General features: G+C 47.0%; 1 protein-coding gene across 2 annotated transcripts in view; it reads left to right on the forward strand.

Moving 5' to 3' along the window:
- MTCL2 (microtubule crosslinking factor 2) overlaps window positions 1–26,244 on the forward strand; it is a 1,546,820-nt gene that overhangs the window by 1,162,851 nt on the left and 357,725 nt on the right. For both annotated transcript variants that reach the window (XM_085618920.1, XM_085618919.1), the window contains exon 6: window positions 26,130–26,200. In XM_085618920.1, coding sequence (XP_085475046.1) covers window positions 26,130–26,200 — 71 coding nt within the window. The remainder of the gene's footprint in view (window positions 1–26,129; window positions 26,201–26,244) is intronic.

The following is a 26,244-nucleotide window of genomic DNA, read 5'->3' on the forward strand; positions in this document are numbered from 1 at the left end:
CATAAAAAACACTTGCGGGGGACGGTCTGAGCAGGCTTTCCTGTAGAGACCCCTTTCTTCTTATTACCTGGGGGATGGGAACCTTTACCCTGGGTACTAGTTTGGGACCTTTAGAGAACTCCTGTGCTTTACCCTTGTCCCCCCACTTTTCTGCTGGGGACCCTGCCCACCTTTGGCTGAGTCTCCCCAAACACTTTCTTGTGGACTCTGGTACTCACCCAGCGGTCCGCCTCCATAGCAAGGTTCCTGGGGTCAGTGAGCTTACTATCAACTAGGTGCTGGCGCAGATCTGCAAAACAGACTAGACAAGTGCTCCCATGCAATCAGATTGTAGAGCCCCTGAAAATCTGTTACATTACAGCCCTTCACCCAACTATCTGGCAACCTATAGAACATATCCACACATTCCAACCAAGTGTTGGCCTCAGACTTTTTACTGGACCTAAACTGATCCCTGTACTTCTCAGGAGTAAGTCCATACTTAGTGAGGAGAGCGTTTTTCATGTTAGCATAGGTGAGGTCCTGCCCCTTACCCAAAGCTATCAGAGTATCCCTATCTTCTTCTGGAAAGAGAGGCCACAACCCTGCCCCCCAGTTCCTCTCAGGGACCCCATTCATATGAATAGACGCATCATACTCTTAAAACCACCTTTGTATGTCATCACCCTTTTTGTACTCTTTACTTACGTTCCTGGGGATGTGTACAATCTGTCTCTGTGCTGAAGCGTTGCTGCCACCATCTGAGCCGGGTCAACTCTTTAGCTCCAGCTCCTTGAAAATTCTCTCATGGTCTAACATCATCTTCCTTTCCTCCATGGCTATTCTCTTGTCTTCCCTCTCACTTTCTATTCTGAGTTTCTCCAATTCAAACTTCCTTGCTTCACGCCTGTCCTCCAGCCCCTCTGGGGACAAGCTACTGCTGCCTGGCCTGGAGGGCTCCCCCTCCTCCTAACAGAACATCCACCATAGGAACAGGCTCCACCACCTCTCCACCTCTCCACTGAGATCACCAGGTTGCCCACTGGCACGTCTGGCTACTACCCAGGCCCTCAGCGCCTTTTGTAGCTCATCCTTCCTAGTGAGAACTCTGACCTGGACTTTCAGGTTCTTGCAAATCGATTTTAACTCCTTGACATTGTAGGCTTCTAATCGATCCTCCTCAAAGGCAATTTCTACTGATGCAATTGATAATACTCTAGATTCAGGCATGTTAAAGTAGCAAGTTCCAACTGGCAAGATCAAAAATAGGCCAAAAAGAAACAGAACCTGTATGTGGTATGTAATGGTCTGCGATATGGTAGTAGTGCACACCAATCACTGTAAGTCAAGTGCAAACACAAGTCCTATCCTCACTGCTGCCAACCAATGTTAGAAATGGGGGTCTCTAGTTGGCAATGGCTTGCACCTCTGTCCAAGTAGGAACCCTTCTACCTAGTCAGGGTAAGGGAGTTACACTCCTAAAATAACCCTTGCTCTCCCCCTTGGTAGCTTGGCACGAGCAGTCAGGCTTACCTTAGAGGCAGTGTGTAAAGCATTTGCACAAAACCAACAGTAATATAATGTAAGCACCACAAAAGGACACCACTCCAGTTTAGAAAAATATCCAATATTTTTATATACTTAAAACAAGACCAAAAACAATAAAAATCCACAATACAGTATTTAAAATTCTTCAGTTATCACAGTATCCTTAAAAACAGTTCCTTGATGTGGACAGCTCTGTCCGGGGCTATGACAGCGTCGTGAACAAACAAATCCAAATCGTTCTGGCTGACCGCGGCGTCGCGTGCCAGCTACGGTGTCGGGAAGACCCACAAACAGTACCTTTCAGAAATGTAGGGCGTCGATGACCTCTCGTTGAGCTTCCGAAAACACAGCGTCTGCAGGCGTCGGTTCCGGAGGTCGGTGCAGGAGTCGTCGGGGCCTTTGAAGTCACAAGCGCTGCAGATCGATCTCCTCTTTGGTTAAGTCAGGAGTGCTGGCGTCGGTAGGCATCGGGTGCAGCGGTACGAAGTGCAGCGGTGCGGCGTGCGGTGCCCTCAGGTCGCAGTGCGAGCAGTGGCTCGGTGACGGCGTCAGATGGTGTCGTTAGTGAGACCAGGGTCACGGTGTGAGATGAAGGCAGTGCTCGTCACGGTGCTGGCAGGTGACTGTGCAGCAGCAGCGGCGTCATTGCTGAAGCGCTGTCGTCGGCTGACGAACTGTAGTCGATGGCACTGGCAGGCCAAGGATGCGGTGCGGGATGAGGGCGTTGCGTCGTGTAACTTTATGAGCGCTGCCCTCGAACCACAGTGCAAGCAGCGTCGTCGAGTCCGGCGTGGAGCAGTGTCGTCGGAGATACCAAGGCATCATCGCGAGGCGGTGCGGAGTGCGGTGCCAACAGGTCGCGGTGCGAGCAGCAGCTCGGTGGCGGCGTCAGTGGTGAGACCAGGGTCACGGTGCGGCGTTGCCTTCAGGACACGGAATCGGCAGCGACGTCGTAGACGTGTCAGGCTTGAAGACTTTGCTGTTTCTGAGACTTCTTGAACAGGGGGAAAGCTCTACCAGAGGCGCGACTCACTTGTAAGAAAGGGAAGGTTTAGGGACTTCGTGTGTGCACTTGCCAAGTCGACATGGCAGCCCCTGGCTATGCACAGGCTCTGCAATGGCAGGCCAGAGTTACACTTTACAGGCTGTGTGCGTGGGTGGCCCAATCCAGTGCTGCAGCCCACCAACAGCATTTGATCTATAGGCCCTTGCACTCGCAGTGCACTTTACTAGGGACTGACACATAAATCAAATAGGCCAATCATGAAACCCCCAATCCATAACACATTTTATACAAGAGTACTTGCACTTTTCCACTGGACAGCAGTGAGGAAAGGGCGCAGAATCATTACACCAGCAAAAACAGAGTCAAAAACGGGAGGTCAGAAAGCAAAAAGTCGGGAAACACGCCAAAAGATGCCAAGTCTAACAACCCCAAAATATATCCCAACAACGATTAATAATTTAAAATACCCCTTGGACAAACACCCGTCAAAATATAGTACTAGACATAATAAACAAGTAAGGACAACTACACAGGGACACAAGGGACAGTTCACAGGACACAACCATACTCTCAAAACCAAATTCAGCAGCACACAACACCAATAACCTCCATCACTCCCCATAATCACAAGAAGTGTGCTCAAAAGTGAAAGTGCACAGTACTCCTCCAGACAACAAGATGCATGCTGACATCACTTTCTGTGTGTTTGCTGCCTGTTTATTGAGTTTGCGATTATTTTCTGCACGCAAAATGTTTTTTGCTGTAATATTTCATGTTTTCACATGTATTTAGCTATATTTCCCTATCGCGGTTAGGAAAAAATGATCGTGTTAGTGTTAATAAGTTTTACCTCAGATAAACTGTCTTTGCTGTAATTTCATCTCTGACCCCAAAACACATGCTAAATTTTATCTCTGAGCCCAAAACACATAACCCACCCACAAACATACAATTCAACAATAATAACTGCACATTGTTAAACTTTCACTTGTCAGATGTATGTACTCATGCAGAGTATAAACATGCACACAAGGTTTTTGTGTTGTGTTGTTTTATTTGAAGAACTATGCTCATGTGCAATTTGCACAGTCTGAACAAAGAAAGGGTTGTCATTGTCCGGTTGATCCGAAAACTTCTATCCATGGGGCATTGGTGCGGACACATATGTTATGCAGCACACAACATGCCACAATGATCTTGCAGGCTATTTCAGGGCTGTATAGCAGTCTGCCGCCTGAGATGTTGAGGCACCTGAACCGTGATTTGAGTACACTAAATGTTCTCTCCACAATGGACCTGGTGCGTCCAAGTGTGACATTGTAATGTCTCTGTGTGTTTGTTGTTTGTGGCTCTGAGGAGTGTCATCAGCCACGGAGATAGTGCATATCCTTGATCACCTGAAACATGAAATGGACAGATGTGTCCATTAATATATGTGCGTGCAGTGTTTGCAGTATTCTTATTTTTGTGTGTGTGATTTGTGCTACTTAGGTAAATTAGCTTTGCCATGTGTAGCTTCAGACAATTGTCCAGCATCAGTGCATATTACATTGCCTCCCAACTGCTCTTCCATCCCCCTACCGTATTTAATGGCGGCGGCTGCACAAAAACACGTTTCTCCCAAAAACACGTTCAAAGCACTGCTGATTTACCGCCCCCCTGGCCCCAGAGCGCCGTTCTTGGAGTCACTCAGCACCCTGGTAGAGGATGGTTTCTGTGCCCATTCATTTACTGTTTTGGGCGATTTTAACTTCTACCTGGATGACAAACTAGATCCGGACAGCAAGCAATTGATGGATTTTATGGACGCCGGAGGATTGGAACAAAGGGTGGTGGGTCCCTCGCATACGGCTGGCCACACCCTTGATGGCATTTTTACCAATCAAACGGATCTGGATGTAGTGGAAGTCTTGCCATTCCCTTGGTCTGATCATGCCGCAATAATTTTCACACTCTCAACTGGAACCCAGACATTACCAAATACTAAGCCTAGGGAGGAGATTGTGACCCGAGCTTGGAAAAAGATAGATGGGACAAAGTTACCTAAAGGCCAACGCCCCTGGTGTTTCACAGGACGCAAATAAGGCTGCAGACTCATACTCTGAATGGATTGAGAGGGCCTGCAATATATTTGCACCTGTTAAATCTTTCACGCCCAGAAGGGCCTCTCCCTCGGCTCCGTGGTTCTCTGATGCGCTACAGACCATGAAATCGGACTGTAAAAGATTGGAGAGAATATGGCGGAAGGGTTACAGTCCGTCCGATAAAGAAAAATATAAAAATAGCCTCTCTATTTACAAAAATGAAATACATGAGGCAAAGAAAAGATATTTTTCGGAGCAAATTGAGTTGGCGAGTTCATCTTCCAGAGAACTGTTCAAAACTTTAACCAAACTCACTATCCCAGCTGAACCGATCTCCTCAACTAGTTCTGACCTTTGTGAAACCTTGGCCACTTTTTTTCAGAACAAGGTGGCGGGGATTTTTTCCTCCTTTTCCGAAGTCTACAAAGAGGCTGGAAAGGCAGTTTGGAGCACGAAGGCTGGGTCAGTAGAGACGCAGGATAAACTTAGGGGCTTTAGCCCGTTACAATCAGAGGAGGTTATGGGTTTACTGGTGACAGCACGTTCAGGAGCCCCCAGTGATCCATGCCCGGTGGCGGTTCTTCAGAGTTGTCCACAGGTTATTGCCGCCACACTCACTCCACTGTTTAACTCTATTATAGAGTCAGGTAGCTATCCCAGGAGGTGGAAGGCGGCTTCCATTTTACCATTAATTAAAAAACCCACTCTGGATAAGTGTGATCCGAATAGTTATAGGCCTATTTCGCGGCTCCCACTACCAGCAAAACTATTAGAGAAGGCCATAAACAAGCAACTTACCTCCTTCCTGGAAAGATCGAAGGCCCTTGATCCCACACAGTTTGGGTTTCGTGCTGGGCACAGCACAGAACTTGCCCTGATTAAGGCGACTGAGGAAATCAGAGTGGCGGTGGATCAAGGGGGTGAGGCGATCCTCATTCTGCTAGATTTGTCGGCGGCCTTTGATACGGTCCATCATGGCGTAATGATGGACCGACTGGCTTTGGCCGGGGTGGAAGGCAATGCCTGGAACCTCCTTAAGTCTTTTATGGCCGACAGATCCCAGAGTGTTGAATTGGGAGCAGAGAGATCTAAACCTTTTGCCCTTCCCTGTGGGGTCCCTCAAGGCTCATCTCTGAGTCCCACTCTCTTTAACGTATATGTGAGTCCCTTGGGAGCTTTGATTAGATCCTATGGACTCCAACTTACCTCATACGCTGATGACACGCAGATTGTGTTATCAGTACAAAGAGGGTCCCAAGTTGATCTGTCAGCAAGGTGCCATGACTGTCTTCAAGGTATAGCGAGTTGGATGGCTGCGAATTGCCTTAAACTTAATGCTGGAAAAACCGAGGTAATGATATTCGGAAATAATCCCAACATCTGGTCCCCAGCCATGTGGCCCGATGTATTGGGGAAGATACCAGTGCCCACACCCAAAGCTAGGAATCTGGGGGTGATTATGGACCAGAAACTGGACTTTGGAAGCCAGGTCAGTGGTGTAGTCTCATCCTGCTTTCACATCCTCTGGATACTGAGGAGAGTTAAAGCATTGCTTCCCACGGATGGCCTCCGGCTAGTAGTGTCGGCTCTCATTCTTTCGCGTCTTGACTACTGCAACAGTCTGTACCTTAACTTGCAAAAGAAACATCTGTACAGACTGCAGTTGGTGCAGAACGCGGCAGCGAGACTGTTGACAGGTACACCTAAACATGTCTCAATCCGAGAAGGAATGAGGAAACTTCATTGGCTACCAATTCACAAACGCTCCCAATTTAAGGCCTTGTGTACAGTCTTCAAGGCATTAAAAGGCACTGGCCCAGAGTTTCTGAAGGCCTGTTTTAAGCAGTATGTGCCGGGGAAGGCACTGCGCTCTATGGAGGGCAATCTAGAAGTGGTGCCTAGGATAAAAAAGGCCAGCTGGGGAGGAAAGCTGTTTTCATATGGTGCTGCCACCGCATGGAACTGTCTGCCAGCACATATGAGAAAAACGGAGGAACTTTTCTCTTTCAGAAAGGGCCTGAAGACTTGGTTGTTTAGGGATTAGACACTCGCTCTCCAGGGATGATCAGTTTCTTAGCGCCAGGACACCTTCGGGTATAAGTGCGCTTTATAAGCTCCTAATAATAATAATAATAATAATAATTAGCACCGCTGGTGCAACGAAGGCACACAATAAGCAAGCACTTCTGCGTCCGTCGGTGACCCAGACACAACCGGTGCCAGGGACCCCGGATCTCATAACGTCTACCTCTACAACTCATCCGTCATCGTCACACTCCACCCCAGAAGGAAGTACAACTGACAACAGGCCACAATGAACACCACCGTTGGCCAGTTTTCCTGCCTCCACTGCCGCATGACCTTCACCACCGCCACAGCCGCCAACGCACTAAGATGCATCCTCTCCACCATGCGCTCCCTGCACATACACACCGTGGAAATGTGGTACCTCCGGGACACACTATCACCCAACATAGCCTTCTTTTTTGACAGCTGGACCACCAACTTCTCTGCCCCTGACTTTGCCCTCACAATCCCAGACGGAGACAAGATCCGAAGGGAGGACTGCCCCCAACATCCAGCAGGAGTCCTCACCATCGTGCATCAAAACGTCCCTCTGCCTCTCCACTTCCAGCAACACATTTACTGCCACAGAAGAAATGCACTTCCAGGTCCAGCCCAGCCCTGGCTCCACACTCTGCGGCACACTTGCCTACAGAGCCTCCGGACACATGGACTGCTTTGCCAACACCATCAACAACCTCTTTGCACCCCACGCCATCACCTCCATAGACTACCTACTCATCAGAGACCTGGACTTCCACCTCAACAACCCACAAAAACACCAACTCCACTACCCTCTGGATGAAGAGCTTGGCAACATGTGAATGACACAACTCTTACCCACACCGACACACAAGGCAGGAGACACCCTCGACCCCCTCTTTGCAGGAGGAAACAGCGTACACTTCAGCCACACCACACAGCACCCGTGGACCAACAATCAATGAATATTCTTCATTGGCAACAAAACCAACCCTGACACACCCGCACATCACGCAACGCAAAGGAACTGGAGCTGAGTCACCGATAAGCAAATGTAATCAACCCTCAACTGCAACTCCCCCAACACTGCAGCAGATGCCAAACGCGCTTCCAGGGAATCCCACACATGGATCTCCAAATGTGCAGACAAACTCACCCCGCCACACAACTCTGATAGACAGCGCAGCAGTAATTCCACATATTTCACCACCAAACTCCAATATTCCAGACACACCTGCAGAACCCTGGAGTAAAACAGGAGAAACTGCAAGACACACGTTAACTTCTAGACATACAAGAACACCATGTCCAAATACCACCAACACATGGTGGCACTGATGGGAGCTTCATCCACGACATAATAGTTGCATACATTAGGCTTTCCTGTTTTCAGTTTTTATTTTTGGTAAATTCTGGTGTTTTTTTCCCAGTGTTTTCAAGTGATTTCAATACCTTAAAAAACAGTGGTTATCAGTGGTTACACATTTTCACGTTATGAAAAACAACAGAAACAGTGTTCTTCCGGTGTTAATGGAACTTTTTGCTTTTATTGCTTGCTTTCTGCACTGATAGTACATGGTATACAGACTGTGCGTACAGTGTATATGAGGACCAAAAAAGTTTTTACAAATCCAACTTATCATAATACACCATATAATACTTCTTCTGAGACTCTTTGGTCATGCACGCTTGCTTTTTCCTTCCCATGTAAAGTTTTTTCTGTGAAAAGGCCCTCTTCAACATTGGCACTTGAAACAGGCAACGCCAAAATAGCCAGTACACAATTTGCTAACTCTGGCCACTGACATAGCTTTCCATGCCAATACTGGTGCACCTGAAGATTGTGATTCTCTGCGACAGGTTCTGCAAGATGTGCGTTGAACTGGGCGCATTTGCCCTCAGAGTGATTGAAGTGGTCAAAAATGAGGCAGCACTTTTGAAACTCTGGAGAAAATTTCCCTTTACTGAAGGGATGTAGGAAGGTGGAATCTGACTAATGGTTGCCCCCAACTTTTTGCCTGGTATTCGAGTGGTTTTTGACTAGTCTGGCTGGGATCCTGCTATCCAGGACCCCAGCCTATCTGCTTTCTCCTTAAAACTGATGTGAGTACCCTAGGTACAAACCTAATTGGATGCTGGGCATGCCCTACCAGTCCCTTGTAGATGGTACCTTAGGTACCCAGGGCATGGGTCCCCCAGTAGGCCTACCAGGGCTGCAGCACTTATTGTGCCACCCTGGGACAGCCACACAAACTGACACCACCAGACCATTACTGTAGTCTGGGTAAGGTGGTGCTAGCACCCCTTACAGGGATGTAGGTACCCTACATCCCACACCATACAACACATATGCTCTCATAGGTCACCCCTATGGCAGGCCCTGGTAATCCTACAGGGCTGGGTGCTGAGGTATGTGTGAGGGGGGACCCCTACGTGAGTAGGGCCTCTCTGCAACCTTCGTAAAATCGTTACTGGGTTGTTTGTAGTGTAGCCATACCATATACTCTTAACCGCATTATAAGTCTATCGCGATAAGGCGATAACTTGAGAATGGCTACACCGAACCATATCGTGTTTGGTGTCAAACATGTAGGAATCATACCCCCAGTCCAGCCATGGGCATGAGGGCACGATTCCCCCCTGCTAGAGGGGCGATATGGGAAAAGCGGCAGAATTTAGACACCAATTTAAAAGTGCACATGTAACACAAAATGGCTACTGTCCGCCACCTACACGACTCTGGCTGGCTGTTGCTGGGGAAAACCCCAGCCTCGCCATCTGGACAATAGGGTTCCTGTGGCAGGGAGGTGCTAGCACCTCCCCAGACAGGATATGTGGATTGGAACAGGGTGGGTGCACCAAATGTCCTTTCAGAGTTACACGTAGGCAGCTGCAGAGCCCTAATTCTGCATACACCGCCTGGAACCGGTTCAGGGGCATCCTGCCCCTCACCCAGGCGGGAAACACACAAAGGGGAGTGGGTGTAGCCACCCTTTCCCGCCTCTACTCTGATTGGTAGGCTCTGATCTGGACCATCTCCTAATCTTGGGGATAAAGGGGAATACTGTGTCCCCAGAGCCTCAGATTAATCCAGAACTTCACAGAACTGACCTTCAACGAGCTGCTACCCAGCAGACTGAAGAAATCTCCCTTAGGATAAAGGAGTTATCCCCCTGCTTGGCAGGCACCTGAAACACTGCAAGTGACCGGGTTGGAACTTCGCTGCTCCAACGAACTTCGACGACTTCCAGCAACCTTGAGGTGGGTTTCCTGAGCATCCCAGAGGCCAGTGAGTGTGCACAGCAAGTCTGAGCACCGTGGACCGCGTGGGTGCCGAGATTCCCGCATACCCCAGGACACCGGCCACCTCTTGCATAGCACACGACCCTGACCAGTGGGGAAGTTGTGCTTTGGCCCATTATTGAGCCAACCACCAAGCAGCATCTGTGCCAAAGATCAGGGCCCTAGCCCCTTCCGGTGGCCCGTGGGCTCCCTTTTACGCACTCCATTTTGCTGCCTTCCACGGTCCCTTGTCTTTCGACTTGTGGGCCCTGACGGAGGACAATCTCGACAACTAAGAGTTCCCCTGGTTGCTCCAGGCCTGCTCTACGCTCTCTCCAAAGGAGAGCACCCTCAGACCTCGTGGGTCTGCACCAGCAGCTGCTTTGTTCATCTTGCGTGGGTTGCGGTGGCCAAGGCTTAGTGGATCCAATCCGGACACTAACACCGCTGCGACCCTCATCCGACATGGAACAGTCGCCCTCCAGAAGCTGGCCTTCCTTGAAGCCTCCCGGAGCCCGTGACTGCAGAGCCAAGCTGCACTCTTCTCCACCTGAAGCACCCAACACTGCAGAGCTCCTTCCTGTGAGCTCCCTGGTCACTGTGCCGTGACCCAGACTCTGTCCCCTCTGCTTTCAGGTTCTTCTCTTCAACTTCTACAACTTAGATCTTCATGACATCATCGACGCTTTTGGCTAGCAGCAGATTTGCCTTATTTTCCATTGAAAATCAGCCCGCGACCCGACACCAGAATCGACCTATGCACCCGGCTTCCCTGGGGCAGGTAACAGTGGTACTTCGGTACTCCCGTGGTGGTGGGCTCTCCAAAGGCCTAAGTCTAAAGTCTTAACTTTGTACTCCTGCTAGAAGTGCCTTTTATCTTTAAAAGTTCAACCGCGTCATTCTCCATAGACTAACATTGAGATCCCGATAGCAGCTCTTTGCACTGCACGCGTCTCCCGTGGGTCCCCTTCCTCATAACTGTGGGTGGATTCTAAAGGGGCAAGCGATCCTAAATGCCCTAGGCATTGTCTGTAGAATTGTCGTGGTTCTTATACCACTTTTTTTAATATATGGTTTGGTCCCCCCCTGGGGCTCATTGATTCCATTGCTAACTATTGTATCTATCAATGCTTGTTTGAAATGTACTTTTGCCTCTAGCCTCATAAAGAGACTTGTAGGATTCTGTCTAGAATAAATACATATATTTTATATATAAACCTGTGTGGACTACTCTTTCATTTGGTTATTCAAGAGGTTATCTATGGTAAAACAATAAGCTTAACACTCCTTCAAGACTTAGCCTGAAGGCTGCTCTCCACAGCTACCACTAGGATAGCTTTCTTAAAAAGGTTGTCTTTACCTATCATCAATAAGAGTCGAATTGGACTGGTGCAAGGTGGCCACTATAACTAGTGACCAGCATATGCCAGGCCAACTTCTCACAAGGGATTTATAAGTTGTGCAGATTACCACAGTGAGGCTTCATTGACTTCAAATGCCATGGTTGGTGAAGGGCTATTTCTCATAGATTGTAAAATAAAAGTTCCTGAATTGCTCCTCACCATTTCTTTGCTTACCAAGTGGCAAGCACTCTTACATGGAACATGTTGTAGTGCCAAAGTCACTAAAAGTGTCGCCCAGCCTACTCTCAAGGAGATGTTTCACATCTACACCAATTATGCTGAACAATAGGTAGACAAGGGTGTTTTCAGACTCACATTTTTTTATTATGTCCACTACAGCAGACATGTTGTCCTGTAAAAATCAAAAAATGCAGTAGAGTGTACTTTTTTTCAAATCACTATCAATATGTGACCAAAGATCCTCACATTTCTTGCTTTTGGCATCAACACTCAGCAAAAGTTCTGTAAACGGTTGCCACATGGATAATATAGCATTCATGGCCTCTAGGACTGAGAACTGCCAGCTAAGTGACACAGTTGGGATGACTCTTTCTTTGATGCCACTCAATGCACAAATAGAGAAATATTTGCATTTTAGTTTCCGTGCATAACAAAACAGTGCACCAGAATGGACTAAAAAGTCAATAGCATTGTTCATTAACTCCGAAGATTGTAACAATGCTTTCAGCATACCATCGAACAAGTGGCAAGGATCTCTTACAGGGAAGCACTTCAGCTCAGATATCGATTTTGACAGGTGATAACGCAACTTTTTCATATACATAGCTAAATCACTGTAAATACAAACAATATCACTCCAATCTTTGTTGAACTTGGTAAGAACTTTTAGCAGCAGGATTCCAAGTGACACTGCGTTCCATGTTTTCCAGAAGCCTGGTGTCATGTTTTCACCAGTATCCCAGATGCTTTATGACTTCACTCTTTTAACATATACATGTCACTATACCTTGCATTGAATGTTTAAAGCCTGGGGCATTTGGTAATTCACCTACTATCAATACTGAGTCACTGGAAAAGGAGGCTGATGTATTAAAGTTTTTTTACTCATTCTCTGTGGGTAAATGTGATGGTACATATTAGGAAAGATTCTTACGAAACCTACATTTTTCAGTAAAGACTCAAACGTAGCCAAAAAATCTAATATGATTTTGAAATTTCCTGATTATATACAGTTTATAAAATAAATAAACAACACCTAAAACATGCTTCTAACCCCTGTATCTTTAGACCAAAGACCACATAACTGAAAAAGGAAGAAGAAACAATATTTTTGTGACATCCCTAAATAATAAAACGCAAGCAGAATAATGTTAGCCCAGTCTTCCTTACTGCTACCAAAGTTACATTGTAATGGCCCCTTTAGGAAATACTAAAAATGACTCTTTCACTCTCCTATCTTTGAATGCCATTCAGTTTGTGGTTGTGCAGGGGTTTTTTCCGTGTTTATATGTTTACACTGGTGAGGGCTATTTCCCTTAAGGTGGGGTGTAATGAAAGGTCTCAAATCTCCCCTGGACCAAGGTATGTACCGTCACTTTCCCAGGGAGAGAGTATCAGTTCCAAACTTATGAAATATAACATATACACAGCAGTTCCTAAGGTGGGCAAACTTTCAACACTCGCCCAAAGGCAAGGCAAGGCAAGAAAACAATATCACATGAGTCTCCTCTAGACCAAGGTAACACACACAACACTTCTCTAGAGCAAGATATACTTTGCACATCACTTGCCAGGAGTAGAACAACTTCATATAACACAATTACCTGCTAGAAGGAAGTTCACCCATCCTTCCACAACAGAATACTTGGCCAAGAAGAGTCCACACCTCCTGCTACAAGGAAAAGACGAATTGGTATATCTGGGATATATTAATTAGTAAATAGCACCACACGGTAAGCCAAATGCACCTATCATAGCAGACTCTAACATATCAATAGTATGATTGAAACACAATCAAGGCAAACATATATGTAGTAATATATATATATATATATATATATATATATATATATATATATATATATATCCAATTATAAACCACAATGAAGTATGCTCTCAGTAAAGGAAGACGAAACCTTCAGTGAAATGTGTAGGTCAGGTTTAATTCACACAACGCGTTTCGGCCGAAACGCGTTGTGTGAATTAAACCTGACCTACACATTTCACTGAAGGTTTCGTCTTCCTTTACTGAGAGCATACTTCATTGTGGTTTATAATTGGATATTTTCGCCGGCTTGCTCCGCCGGAGTGTATGCCAACCTCCAAGGGTCCCCGTAATCCAGCAGGAGCACTTTCGTTTCTTGGATATATATATATATATATATATATATATATATATAAATGTATGGAACCTGAAAATAAAGTTGTAGTAAGCAAGAACAGTAGGAAAACTAGAAATTAGTGGCACACCTCACCAATTGTCTGTCCATCCCGTTTCCACTTCTCCAAAGGGGAGTCCGGTTCTTCGTCCGAAACAGGAGACAGTAGTGACACTATACGCCCCACCGCCACAGCTGCACGTCTGCCCTGTGATGAACGTCCACCGAACAGAACCCAGAAACCTCCTTTAGTACAAGTGGAGACGTAAGATGAAGTTCCTGGTGAGCCTCGCCCCCTTTTCCTATCAGAGTCCGTACCACTCCGCACCAAGGCCACAGCTTCAGCTGGCCAGGCATCTGTTATGGCTTCAGAGCAGAGTGAGCACATTCCTCTGACAAGATCCAGTTCTTTCTGGTCAGTAAAGTGTGAAAAACAAGTGAAAAGGAAAACATGCCCTTCTCACCTAGTGAAGCTCAGAAAATGGTGACAGCTCAGAAAATGGAGTCACTCAAGCATAAGCCTCTATTCACGCAAAAGAGCAAAATTAGTATGCAAGATGACATAAGATCAGGCCAAAGCCAATAGCAAGCACTGCCGTTAAGCAAGATAAAGTCAGAATCTGAAAGAGACATAATCAAGCCCTACTTCGTAGCTTATTCTTACTAGGCAGGCCTACACATCACTATATTATGTTATAATATGCTAAATAAGACTGAGATGGTGATGGGCGACGGTCATTATCAGGCTATTTATCCACATAAATGGCACATTCAATACATTGGGTTTTATCAGTTATTATAGGTTAAACCTAAAACCGGACAGCCTATGCATACTCCAAAAACCTCTTCAACGTCATCCATGAATTCACCAAGACCACCAGATAAGCCACGGACAATGCCATCCTGGGCATGTCTCTGTCTGGATTTTTAAGCAACCAGAGCCCCGAGACCGCCCTACTCGCTGCCACAGACAACATCCACACCCTCCTCGGCCAAGGCCACAAAGCATCCCTGATTCTACTTGACCTGTCAGCAGAATTCCACCCTGTTTCCCACAGCACACTAGCGGGCAGACTACATGACGCAGGCATACAAGGAACCACCCTTGACTGTATTCGATCATTCATCACTGGCAGAAGCCAAGGGACCAAACTGCCACCCTTCCTCTCTGAACCCACGAATATTCACATGCGGAGTGCCCCAGGGATCATTGCTTAGCCCAACATTCTTCATCATCCACATGCCCATCTCGCCACCATCGTCCAACAGCACAAACTCAGCATAGTATCCTACGCCAAGGACACCTAGCTCATCCTCTCCCTCACCAAGGAGCCCACCAACAGACTCAACTTCCAGGAAGGAATGCAGGTAGTTGCAGACTTGATGAGCAACATATGGATGAGACTCAACGCAGAGAGAACATGAGTTGTCATCCTTGGAAACACCCCAGCGGCATGTAACAGCGCCTGTTGGCACACCACCCTCGGCTGTCCCGCAACCCACACGGACCATGCCAAAGACCTGGGCATCGTACTCAAATCCTCCCTCTCCATGTACCAACAGGTCACCGCCGTCACATCCAGCTACTTCAACACCCTCCGCCTCCTCTGTAAGACCTTCAATTAGATCCTCCACAAATCCAAGAATACGCACTAATGTACATCAGACTGGTATGCAGACGCGCCCTCTGCACCAGCATGGGACAGTCTCTGCTCCGTAAACTCATGACTATGCAGGACACCAACACCATACTTGGGCTTGTGTTCACACTTTCCTCATAAGTCCTGACCCACCATCACACCTACTTGGTTCCAACCTCTCCCAGCATTTGCAGCTGTGTGACGGAGGGGCAGGACTTTGGATGGAAGTTTGTCTACAAGGCTACCCCCAAGGACCGCAGTCCCTTGGTTTCTTGTGTATGGTTGGAGGACATATTTTAAGGCATGTTGTTTGACATTTGCCACATGTACATTCTCACATTTGTGTGCTACATGATTGTGGACTTGTGTGTGGTGTGCTCAGTTTGTACTTTCCAACAAGCAGTCCATTTCCATATGTGGCATTCTTAAACCGCTGGTTGATGATGGACTGGCGAAAGATGTAGGAGTCATGCACACTCCCTGGAAACTTGGCTACAACATTGGTGAACAAGCCACGGTGGTCCACGATTGCCTGCACGTTCATGGAGTGTGTTTGCTTCCTGTTCCGGTAAATGTGTGCAGTGTCCGCAGCAATGGCATAGAAGCCTTGTTTGGTGTCAAGCTGTTCTTGAGCAGTGTTGGGAAAGCGTAGGTGCTGTGGCATCAGGCTGATGATGGCATCCAAGACATTTGGGAGGAACCTTGAGAAGGATGACTGGGAGACTCCCCCAACTCTGGCAGTGGTTGGTTGGAAGGTATATGAGGCCAACATGTGCAGAACTGCTAGGAGCTTCATCTGCGGAGGTATGTTGTTGTAACGCTGTGTTGGTGCCTGCAGCCTGGGGGCTATCTGGGACAATATGCGGAAGATGGAGGGCCTTTTCAGCCTTTAGTGGGCTATCACATCCTCTGGTGTTAGGTCTATCAGGGTGATGCATTGACGATAGACCTACTGTCTCCTTTGGCGCTGCCTCCTTGGTGCTCCTGGGGGCGGGGGCCCTGGCGATCATTGTACATACCGCGAAGTGGGGTTAGCGGCGTGTTTTACACCGGAACGCCTACCTTGCATCTCATTTTCGTTAGCTATCGCTAACAGAAGTGGCGAACGGAAAAACAGACGAGATCACCAGAATGCTGTCGCTAACTGCGGTTTGCTGCAGCTTGTACATACGGCGATTAAAAAAAAAAAAAGCTGCCGTAGTGTCCGAAAACCGACGCTACGGCGGCAGTAACTCCTTGTACATATGCCCCTAAGTATACCTGGGGTGCTCTGCAGTAATTTGAGCACCCGCTTTCCGATTTGCTTTGTCCATTTCAAATTAGGGGCACTTTTCACATACAAACAGTCTTTCCAATCTTGTGTTCCCCAGCATAACCCCCCCTAAGAAAAGATTTATGAGGGTTAAAGGCCATAAATTTAGATTTTGTGAGATTTACCTCTAAGCCTTGAGTGTTACAAAACTCCACAAACGTATTCAAGAGCAATTGTGCACCCCCATGTGTTTTGGATATAAGGATAATATGGGATCATTCGTTAGTTAAATATAACATTGAAATATGCAATTTACTTGAGTCATAAAATATTGGTATACTGTTACTAACAGAAACTTGGTTAACAGAGGAAATCACCAGTCTTACTAGAAACCTTAACTCAAGACTACTATATAAACAAGAATAAAGTCGACAACAAAAAAGGGTAAATGAGTGGCAGCTAGACTAAATATTTAAAAACCTCCCAAATACTGATTGCTCCTATCTACACTGTCGAAATTTTATTACTTAGATTTGAACTAGTGGGTAGCTCAATATCCAGTCTTCTCACTTATCAATCTCCTCAATACATGTTCACATTTCCTCAGCAATTCTTTGAAATTCTGTGCTCTTTTTTAACAAATCACACACAGTTGCTACTAATTGGACATTTTAATTTCTGGGTAGATTAATTACATATTAGCACTAAAGATCACAAATTTGTTGAACTAATTATGTCAATAAATTTACATCAAACTCATTTCAAGCCCCACATGAGAAAGGACATTTAATAGACGTAATGTGTACACACAATATAAATGTATCTGATATCAATGCTCAACCTGGTAATGATGTAACCATATGTATGATATGGTTAAATCATCATCTGGTACACTTTTATATCCTCATAAAGCCTATTAATATAATCCACAAGACTGAATCAAAATTAAGTTAGAAATGGTGCCAAACTAACATTGAGAAATTTACGCCTGCACTCCAACGAAACGCGCCTACTATGAGCGACTCTGTAAACTCTGTAGAGCAGGAATTTTCTCAATGGATTACACAAGCTTGTTACTTCTATTCCCTGCTGGTGAAACAATGGGTAATAAATAGAGCCAAGCTTATGCCATGGTTTTCATAGGAGCTCAACGAAGTTAAACTGGTGCTAAGACAAGTTTTGCGACAATGGCGCAGAAATTATGAGGAGAAAAGCAAGGACCAATTCCAAATAGGCTTAGAATACAAAGTTAGATTAACCCGTATGAAATCCGCATACTACACTAACAAAATCCATGGACTCAATAATAAAAGACATTTTTAACATCTTCAAAGAGATGTCCTCCCCTGAAAGAACCCTCCTAGTTCTATCCACACCCTGAAATGTTGTATTAACTTAAACAATGTTTGCACAGAAATAATAAAATAAATCAAAGATGGTATTAATAGCACCTGCATAGATACCTAAAAATAAAACTGAAAGAAATGCAATAGTTCTGACTTCCTTCAAAGAGATTGATGAAGATCATCGCTAAGAATTCATGATGAAGGTTAAATCTGGATCACCACTAGACCTCTGCCCTAAGCAATTTAAAAGTTGCTGTTGCCAGTTATTAAAACCTTTCTGCAGCCTCCTTAATAAGTCTCTAGGTAAAGGTATTGTACCTGTGGCATTTAAGAATGCAGTAGTGATCCCTTAACAAAGAAACTGGAAAAAGATCCCTCTGTGTTAAAAAAGAAAATTGTGGCCCTATATAACTGCATTTGTTTTCAGCTAAAATTCTTGAAACACACGTAGACCAAGAAATCTACAAACACTTACAAATGTCTAATTTCCTACATTCTCTCTAGGCTGGCATTCGTCCTATGCACAGTACAGAGACAGTCATCCTGTCAGGACTCGATGACTTGAGGTGAATCAATCATTTTTGTCAGATTGTACCCATGGGGTTCAGTTAGCAAACTTTTCAGCAAAGACACTCGGCATAGACGGTGAAGTCCCCAAGGGATCATTATTAACCCCCATTACCTCCCGTCTGTAGGAGAGTAGGATCTGCTGCATATGTTTACCCCCCCCCCCACACTTTTTGCTGGTGTTTCACTGTTTTTCGACTTTAGTCTGGCTGGGACCCTGCTATTCAGGGCCCCAGCCTAGCTGCTTCCTCTCTAAAATGATTCCATGTACTTTAGGTACAGTTCAGATTGGATCTGAGGTGCCCTTATAAGTCCCTAGTATATGGTATACTATGTACCCAGGGCATAGGTACCCCAGAGGCCTACCAGGGGCTGAAGCATGTATCATGCCACTCCTGGAAAGCCACCCAAAATGACACCACAGGTCTGCTACTGCAGCCTGGGTAAGGTGGTGCATGCACTCCTTACTGAGATATAGGTTCACTATATCTCACCATATACTGCACATACAAACCTATCAGTCACCCCTATGGCAGGCCTTATCAATCCTGAAGGCAGGGTGCTTGGTTATATGTGAGGGGGTGCACCTATACAGCGGCTTCCCTGGGTAAGGTAACACGAGTACTCCGGTGCTCCCGTGGGTGCTAGCCCTAGAACTTCCTAAGTCCAAAAGGGTTTGGTCCTGACTCATTTCTAAGTGTCCCTAATCTTTAAAAACCTAACCGCGACTTTCCCCATAGAAGCTAACGGGAGCTCGCGGCTGTGTTCACATACTGCACACGGCCCCCGTGGGTCCCCTGTGTCACTACCTTGGGTGGTTTCTTGGGGTTCCAGCGATTCTACAGGCTCTAGGCCTTGTGTCTAGTTAAGTTGTGGTTCTTATACCACTATGTTAGTATATGGTTTGGCTCGCCCCTAGGGCCTGACGTGTATTTGTGCTATTTTACTGTGATTATTGAAGTGTAACTTATGTGTTTTGACCTCTAGTCTCATAAAGAGACTAGGAGGGTGTGTTTATTAATAAATACATATATTTTATATATATATACCTGGTGTGGATATCTTTCATTTAGTGACTCAAGAGATTATAGACTGGTAAAACAAGCTGCTTTACATTCCTTCAAGACTTAGCCTGAAGGCTGCTCTCCATAGCTACCACTAGGATAGCTTTCAATAAAGGTGGTCTTTAACCTATAACCAATAAGGGGTTGTTTGGACTGATACAGGGTGCCCACTATAACTAGTGGACAGCATATATCAGGCCAACTTCTCACACCGTCCCTCCCTCGCCTTCCTTCAGCACAGGTGATGCCCTGCCTACCCCCAGTCCATAAAAACTGCCCGCCCCCACCTCCACCAGTTTTTTTCTGTCTCCCTAGTGAGACTTACCTTGCCTGTTCCTCCCTGTGGCGGTGCCGGTGAGTCTTCAAACTGATTCTCTGCGAACGGCAGAGCCCTCGGCAGCGTTCTCCACGTTTCCTTGTGGTTTGGGGGCCGAGCGGATGCTAAGGAAGCCGCAACAGTGTTCGGTGGTCCTCCTGTGGCTGGGGCTATGTTTCATGGGTCGGGCTTGCGAGGCAGCCTCTGCTCTCGAGACTGCACACGTTGTGGAGACCTGGTAGGACGGGTTTGTGCCTGTTTTTTTTTTATTTCTTCTTGCATTTTGGTGTTTTTTTCCAGTTTGTTGTTTTTCTGGCCTTTCGTTTTTATTGGTTGTCAGCTGGTTTTGGTTTTCCTCCTTATAAGGAGGTGCTGGAGGGTTGCTTCTCCATTCTGCTGCGAACATGGGTCGCAAGAGGTTGTTTAAGAGGAACAACCTGGTGTCTTCTTCCTCCTCTTCCTCTCCTGATGGTTCTCCTCTTCCCCCTAAACGACCTAGGAGCCAGGGCCTTTCCGGGGGTGACATGCCTCTCATGTCCAAGGAGGAGGTACCGGGCATGATTGAGGCTGCTGTGACTAGAGCTCTGCAGGCTTGTCCAGTGCCTTCTGGTCCTTCTTGTCCTTGAGCTTTAGATCCTGTGGGCGATTTATCCCCGTCGAATGGTGAGGGTCCCTCTACCGGCAAATATGTCTCCAGGGAGGAGATGTGGGACGTTCTGGTTCATGTACGGGACAATTTGAGTTTCCCTCCATTCCAGCTGGGACAGGCCGGTGGGAATCTTTTTCTTCAGTATACTACACTGTACTGGTTGGGCATGCCCTTTCAGGGCCCTGTGAAGGAGATGGTGCTCAGGGAATGGCATGAGGTGGACAAGTTGCAGGTCCCTCGTTTCCTCCAGAAACTTTACCTATTGGAAGGGGAGGACCCCTTGCCTCACAATGTGAAGTTGGACTCTATCCTGGCCATGCTGATTGGCAAGACGGCTATTCAGCCTGAGGATTGTACCACCATTGATGCTACTGATAAGAAGGTGGACTCCGGCCTTAAAAGGTATTTTGCTGCTGGGAACTTGGCACTGAGGGCTAGCCTTTTCTCTGCTTATTCTGCGCAGTCTTTCGTGCAGGATTTTGAGAAGTTGGCGGCTGTTCAGGAGGTCTCTGACCTTCTGGCTGCGATTGAACAGCAGGCTAAGCTGTTGGCTAACATTTCATCTGACGTTATTAAGTCGTCAGCTATGTCCACTGTGGCATTGGTGGCAGCGCGTTGTCCCCTTTGGCTCTGGAACTGAAAGGCTAATCCTGGGGAGAAGGCGGCTTTGTTGAAGTTGCCCTTTTATGGCCAGGCTCTGTTTGGGGACCAATTGCCGGCCATTTCTAAGGCTTTCAAGGAGCGGAAACATGCTTTGCCCTATAAATGGGGTTCAGCTTCTTCTGGTAAGCCTTTAACAAGGGCCCCTCGGTCTTCCCCGAAGCGCGAGTCTCGTCAGTCTTTTCCGGCGGAGGCGTTTTCAGCCCCGTTTTTCTCACAAAAACACTGCCTCCACACCTAAGGGCTTGGCGAAGAAGGGGTCCTGACAACTACTGTCTGGACGATTCACTGCCGGTTGGAGGTCAATTTCGGCATTTTCCTCCTCAGTGGCAGCGGGACGTTTCGGATGGCTGAGTCCTGAGCACTGTGGCTCATGGTTATGTGATCGACTGTTGGCAGGTTCCGCCGGATACTGGGGTTCGACTGACTCCAGTGCCTGTTTCCGAACCACGCAGAGTGGCTCTGCTGGGCGGTGTGTCCAGTTTACTTGCTGTGAAGGCCATCTGCCGGGTTCCTGACGAGGACATCGGTACAGGGGCCTACACCTTTCTGTTCCTGGTACAGAAGGTGACCGGCGGTTTTCGGCCTGTTCTGCATCTCAAGAGGGACAGTCGGACAGTTCACTTCCATATGTTGACCCTTCAGGCGATCATTCTGCTGGTTCGGCCAGGCTTGTTTTGGCCTCCGTGGATCTCGAGGACGCCTATGTCCACACCCCTGTTGCCACTTCTTCTCAGCGTTTCCTGAGTTTCACTGTGGGGGACGCCCATTTACAATTTTGCGTTCTTTCCTTCGGCCTCAAATCTTCACCCAGGGTCTTCACGGAGGTCCTGGCACCCCTCATGGCTCTCCTTCATTCGGAAGTGATATTCATTTATCCTTATTTGGACGACCTCTTACTGCATGCTGCTGAGGAGTCTCTTTTGCACGCTCAGGTCGGGAGGGCCCTGGAGGTTCTGCAGGTACACAGCTTTTTGATGAACTGGGGAAAATCTTCTTTGGCCCCCTCTCGAGACATGCTGTTCATCTGGCCTCGTTTTCAGACTCTGGTCGGCCATGTTACTCTGTCCGACAACCGCCTGGTCTCTCTTCAGTAGCAGGTTCAGGCCTTGATGTCCCGGGAGGCTCCGAGGGCGGTGCAGTGGCTGAGGGTGCAGGGGCATTTGGCTTCTGTGGTGTTTCTGGTTCCCTGGTCTTGTTTTCACCTTCTTCACCTGGCCAACTGGATCTTGTTGAGTTGGTCCCCGAGGTCTCAGAGTCTGTTGTCTCCACTACCCATGACTGTCCAGATCCAGTTGGAGCTACCCTGGTGGCTGTGCCGGCGTCATCTTCTGTCAGGGATTTCCTTGGCTCCTCCTGCTCCACTTGTGGTGACTTCGGACGCCAGCCAGTCTGGGTGGGGGGCTTGGCTGGGGTCGGGTCAGGTTCAGGTTTGCTGGTCCCTGCTGGACTCCCGGAGGTCTTCGAACTTGCGGAAGTTGAGGGCGAGTAGGCTGGCCCTGGTTCACTTTCAGAACTCTCTGCGGGGCCATTGGGTGTTGGTTTGGGGTGGACAATTTGGTGGCGAAGTCCTATGTCAATCGTCAGGGAGAGTCCAGGTCCAGGTCCAGGTCCTTGAACTTGATTGCTAGTGACGTATTTCTGTGGGCTCAGGTCTGGGTGCTGGGTCTGTCTGCTCTCTACATTCGGGGGGTGAACAATGTGCATGCAGATCGTTTGAGCAGGGACATTCCCTCGTCACAGAATTTCTCCCTCCCTCCCAGTTTGTTCGACCAGTCGGTGGGGCCTCCCTATGGTGGACCTGTTTGCGGACCAGGACAATGCCAAGGTGGGCCTGTTTTGTTCTCTTGGCCGGTGTCCTGGGGCTCTGGGGGTTGACGTCTTGCCCTCTGCTTGGCCTCGGGGTGTTCTATATGCCTCCCCCCCCTTTCCGCTGCTCCAGGCTTTTCTGGTTTGGGTTCCGAGGGCCTGTGCTCAAATTGGTTTCCTCTCCTGTCCGGGTTGTGTTGCAACCGGGAGTGGCTCCTTCCTGTGGTTCCGTCTGCTCTGGTGTTTCCGGCCCTTCTCCTGAGCTCCTTGCAGAGGTTACACCTGACGGCCTGGTGTTTGAGTGGTGGGGCTTAACTGTTTTAGGGGTCCCTCACCATCTGGCTGTTACTTTGCAGGCTTCTCGGAGGTCCTCCACCGTTTTGTCCTATGCTAGGCATTGGAGGGCCTTTTCAGCCTGGTGTGCGGTTAAGGAGGTTGATCCCACGGTGGCGGTTCTCTTTTTGGTGATGCAGTTCCTTCAGGATGGGGCTCATCTAGGGCTGTCGGTGGCTTCTCTACGGGTGCAGTGGGCGGCCATTCAGGCTTTTCCGGGCTCCTGGAGTAATTTGAGGGATGACGAAGGCCTGATGCCTCGCTGTTTTTCAGGGTCTGTTAAATTGATTTCCTCGCCATGTCTGTTCCTTCCCTTCTTTGAATTTGCAGCTGGTGTTGAATGTCCTTTCCAGTCCTCCCTTTGAGCCCCTTGAGGATCTCGAGTTGAAGCTCTTGACTTTTAAAACTTGTTTTTCGGTGGCCATCACCTCGACGCTTGGGTGAGTTGAGGGCTTTGTCTTGTAAGTATCCCTTCTGCAAGATCTTTTCGGGTGTGCTGGCTTACAAGTTGCATGGAGTGGATCCCCAGGTTGGGGTTCAGAGCCTTTCTACTCGCAGTATGGCTGCTACGGTTGCTGACTTGCAGGGTACCTCTGTGGTGGAGATCTGTAGGGCTGTGACCTGGTCTTCCCCTTCTACGTTTGTCCGCCACTATCGGATTGCTGGTCTGGAGTGTTTGGATACTGTTCTTGGCCACAGGGTCTTGTGCTCTATGAGGGACTAGTGATGTTGATCTGCTGTGTTTGGGGCACGTTATTACATTTTGGTGTTCTTTATCACTCAGTTGTCTGTCTCTGTTTTCTTCTGCTTGCTATGTTCTCACTTGTGCTGAAGGAAGGCGAGGGAGGGGCGAGAGGTAAGCTGTCCATTGCTATTGATAATGGCATTACTCCTAGTCCTCCTCCCTCGCCTTCCTTCTAGGACCCTCCTTCCCTCCCGGTGCGGTACATCTTAGTGCCAGATCGGCTTGTTTACGTAAAGGTGGAGGTGGGGGAGGGCAGAGTTTTTATGGGCTGGGGGTAGGTCTGGGGGAGGCAGGCTTCACTTTTGCTGAAGGAAGGCGAGGGAGTAGGCCTTGGAGTAATGCCATTATCAATAGTAATGGACACATTTCTTTAACCTACATTGCAAAGCCTCTGATTCAGGAACTGGCATCTAGAGGATGCCGCTCTGCAACTATACCAGTGACTCACAATTGCTGCTTTTCCTGGATGACACTTCGGCATCCCAACTCAAATTTCAAGGCACCATGCATTCAATTGTAGACTGGATACGCTATAACCACTTAAAATGAAATATGGATTGTTATTTTAAATGATTAAATCAACCTTTGAATCAGTGATACGGGGTTGCAGATATGGGACCTGAACTAAAAGAAATGGGCAAAAGCCTGGGAGTTCCAATATACAGCAATCTGACTATAAAACCACAGGATCTGTGAGGCATATTAACCTTGGAAATACCCAGTAAAATAGTACCAATTCTAACCCGAGAAACGGCTCATGGTGGTTTTTATTGCCAGGTTGGATTACTCTAACCCCATCTACTCAGGGCTACCACAATCTATTTTATGGAGACTTCAAGTCATTCAAAGTGAAGCACCGAGACTGATTTACCCAACTTCCAAGATGCACTCATACTCCCCCCCCCCCCCCCTTCCCCCTCCAACTATTGCGAAAGCTACACTGGTTACCCGTAAAAAACAGCACTTTCTTTTTAAAACCTTATTTATTGTATTCAAGAGCTCCCACCTCAAAACTTGAGATCTGTGCATTCTAATTTCCTCTTAGATTGTGGAAGAGCAAATCAAGAGGACATAGTTTTGCAGTTAAAACTGTGTCCGTATGGAACTCACTCCCTGACAATATTCACCATGAATTTGATACCACGACATTTAAAAAAAAATCTTAAACGTGGCTTTTCAGACCTGCATTCCCATTTTGAGCCCAGCTTTTGCTAGTCATATACCTCTTCCTTTACTGTTCCGCGCCAAGAAACTTATGGTGAACTTCTACTTTATGAATATAACATAAATACAGAAGAGAAGTACTGTATTTTTACTGAAAGTGGTCAAAGCATATACTTGGATATGCAAAAAGAAGAGAATAGCAGTATAACCTGTGTAGATAGATGATAAATAACACATACTCAAGAACCTATGCAAAGAGTGGAGTCATAGTCGAACACATCCATATCTAGTCTTGAACCCCACGGCTGTCAACAATTGAAATACAGAAAACAACGTGCCAGACTACATGAAGAGCTTACTGTTGGCTACAGGGATAGAAATGTCAGTTCAGAAGCAGTTGTTTCAATATTTTTTTCAAAGCAAGAAAAATTTCAAAAATGAGGTTGATAAATAATTGAAAAGTGTGGGTTAGCAACCAGGGAATTAATGAATCAATATACCAATATATGCTTTTTATTGAACGCTTCAGTCTTGAGGACAAGGTATCAGAGCTGCATTGTTGGTGAGACCCCCCTGAAATCTTCAGTTTCTTAGCCAGGTTGTGAGAAGGGTTCAGAGCGAAGGAGTTTATGTACTAAATACACAGGTGTTAATCCCGTAGTTTGTTTGTGACATGAGTAGTGACTTTAAGAGGGGTGAGTAATATATGTAAGTATAAGTCAGCATACAATATCATAAACAAGATAGAAGAGAAACTTTGATTCATGAACCTCAAGCAATTGTTAGATGAGGGTAATGTTAAACTTCAAATATTGTGTTGTGTCGAAAGATCTTACACTGGAGCAATCTTCTTTTCATGTGGGCGAAAAATAAACTGCAGTGTGAATTCTGTTTCAGGCCCTCAATGAAAAGATGCAAGACAAAGATGGCGATTTTGAAGCAGATGTTAAAGACATCATACTAAAAAGGTATGAGAAATCCAACTTTGCCATTGGAAATGAAACTGGGGGAA

This window comes from Triturus cristatus, chromosome 7 (assembly GCF_964204655.1).
Source record: "Triturus cristatus chromosome 7, aTriCri1.1, whole genome shotgun sequence".
NCBI lineage: Eukaryota > Metazoa > Chordata > Amphibia > Caudata > Salamandridae > Triturus > Triturus cristatus.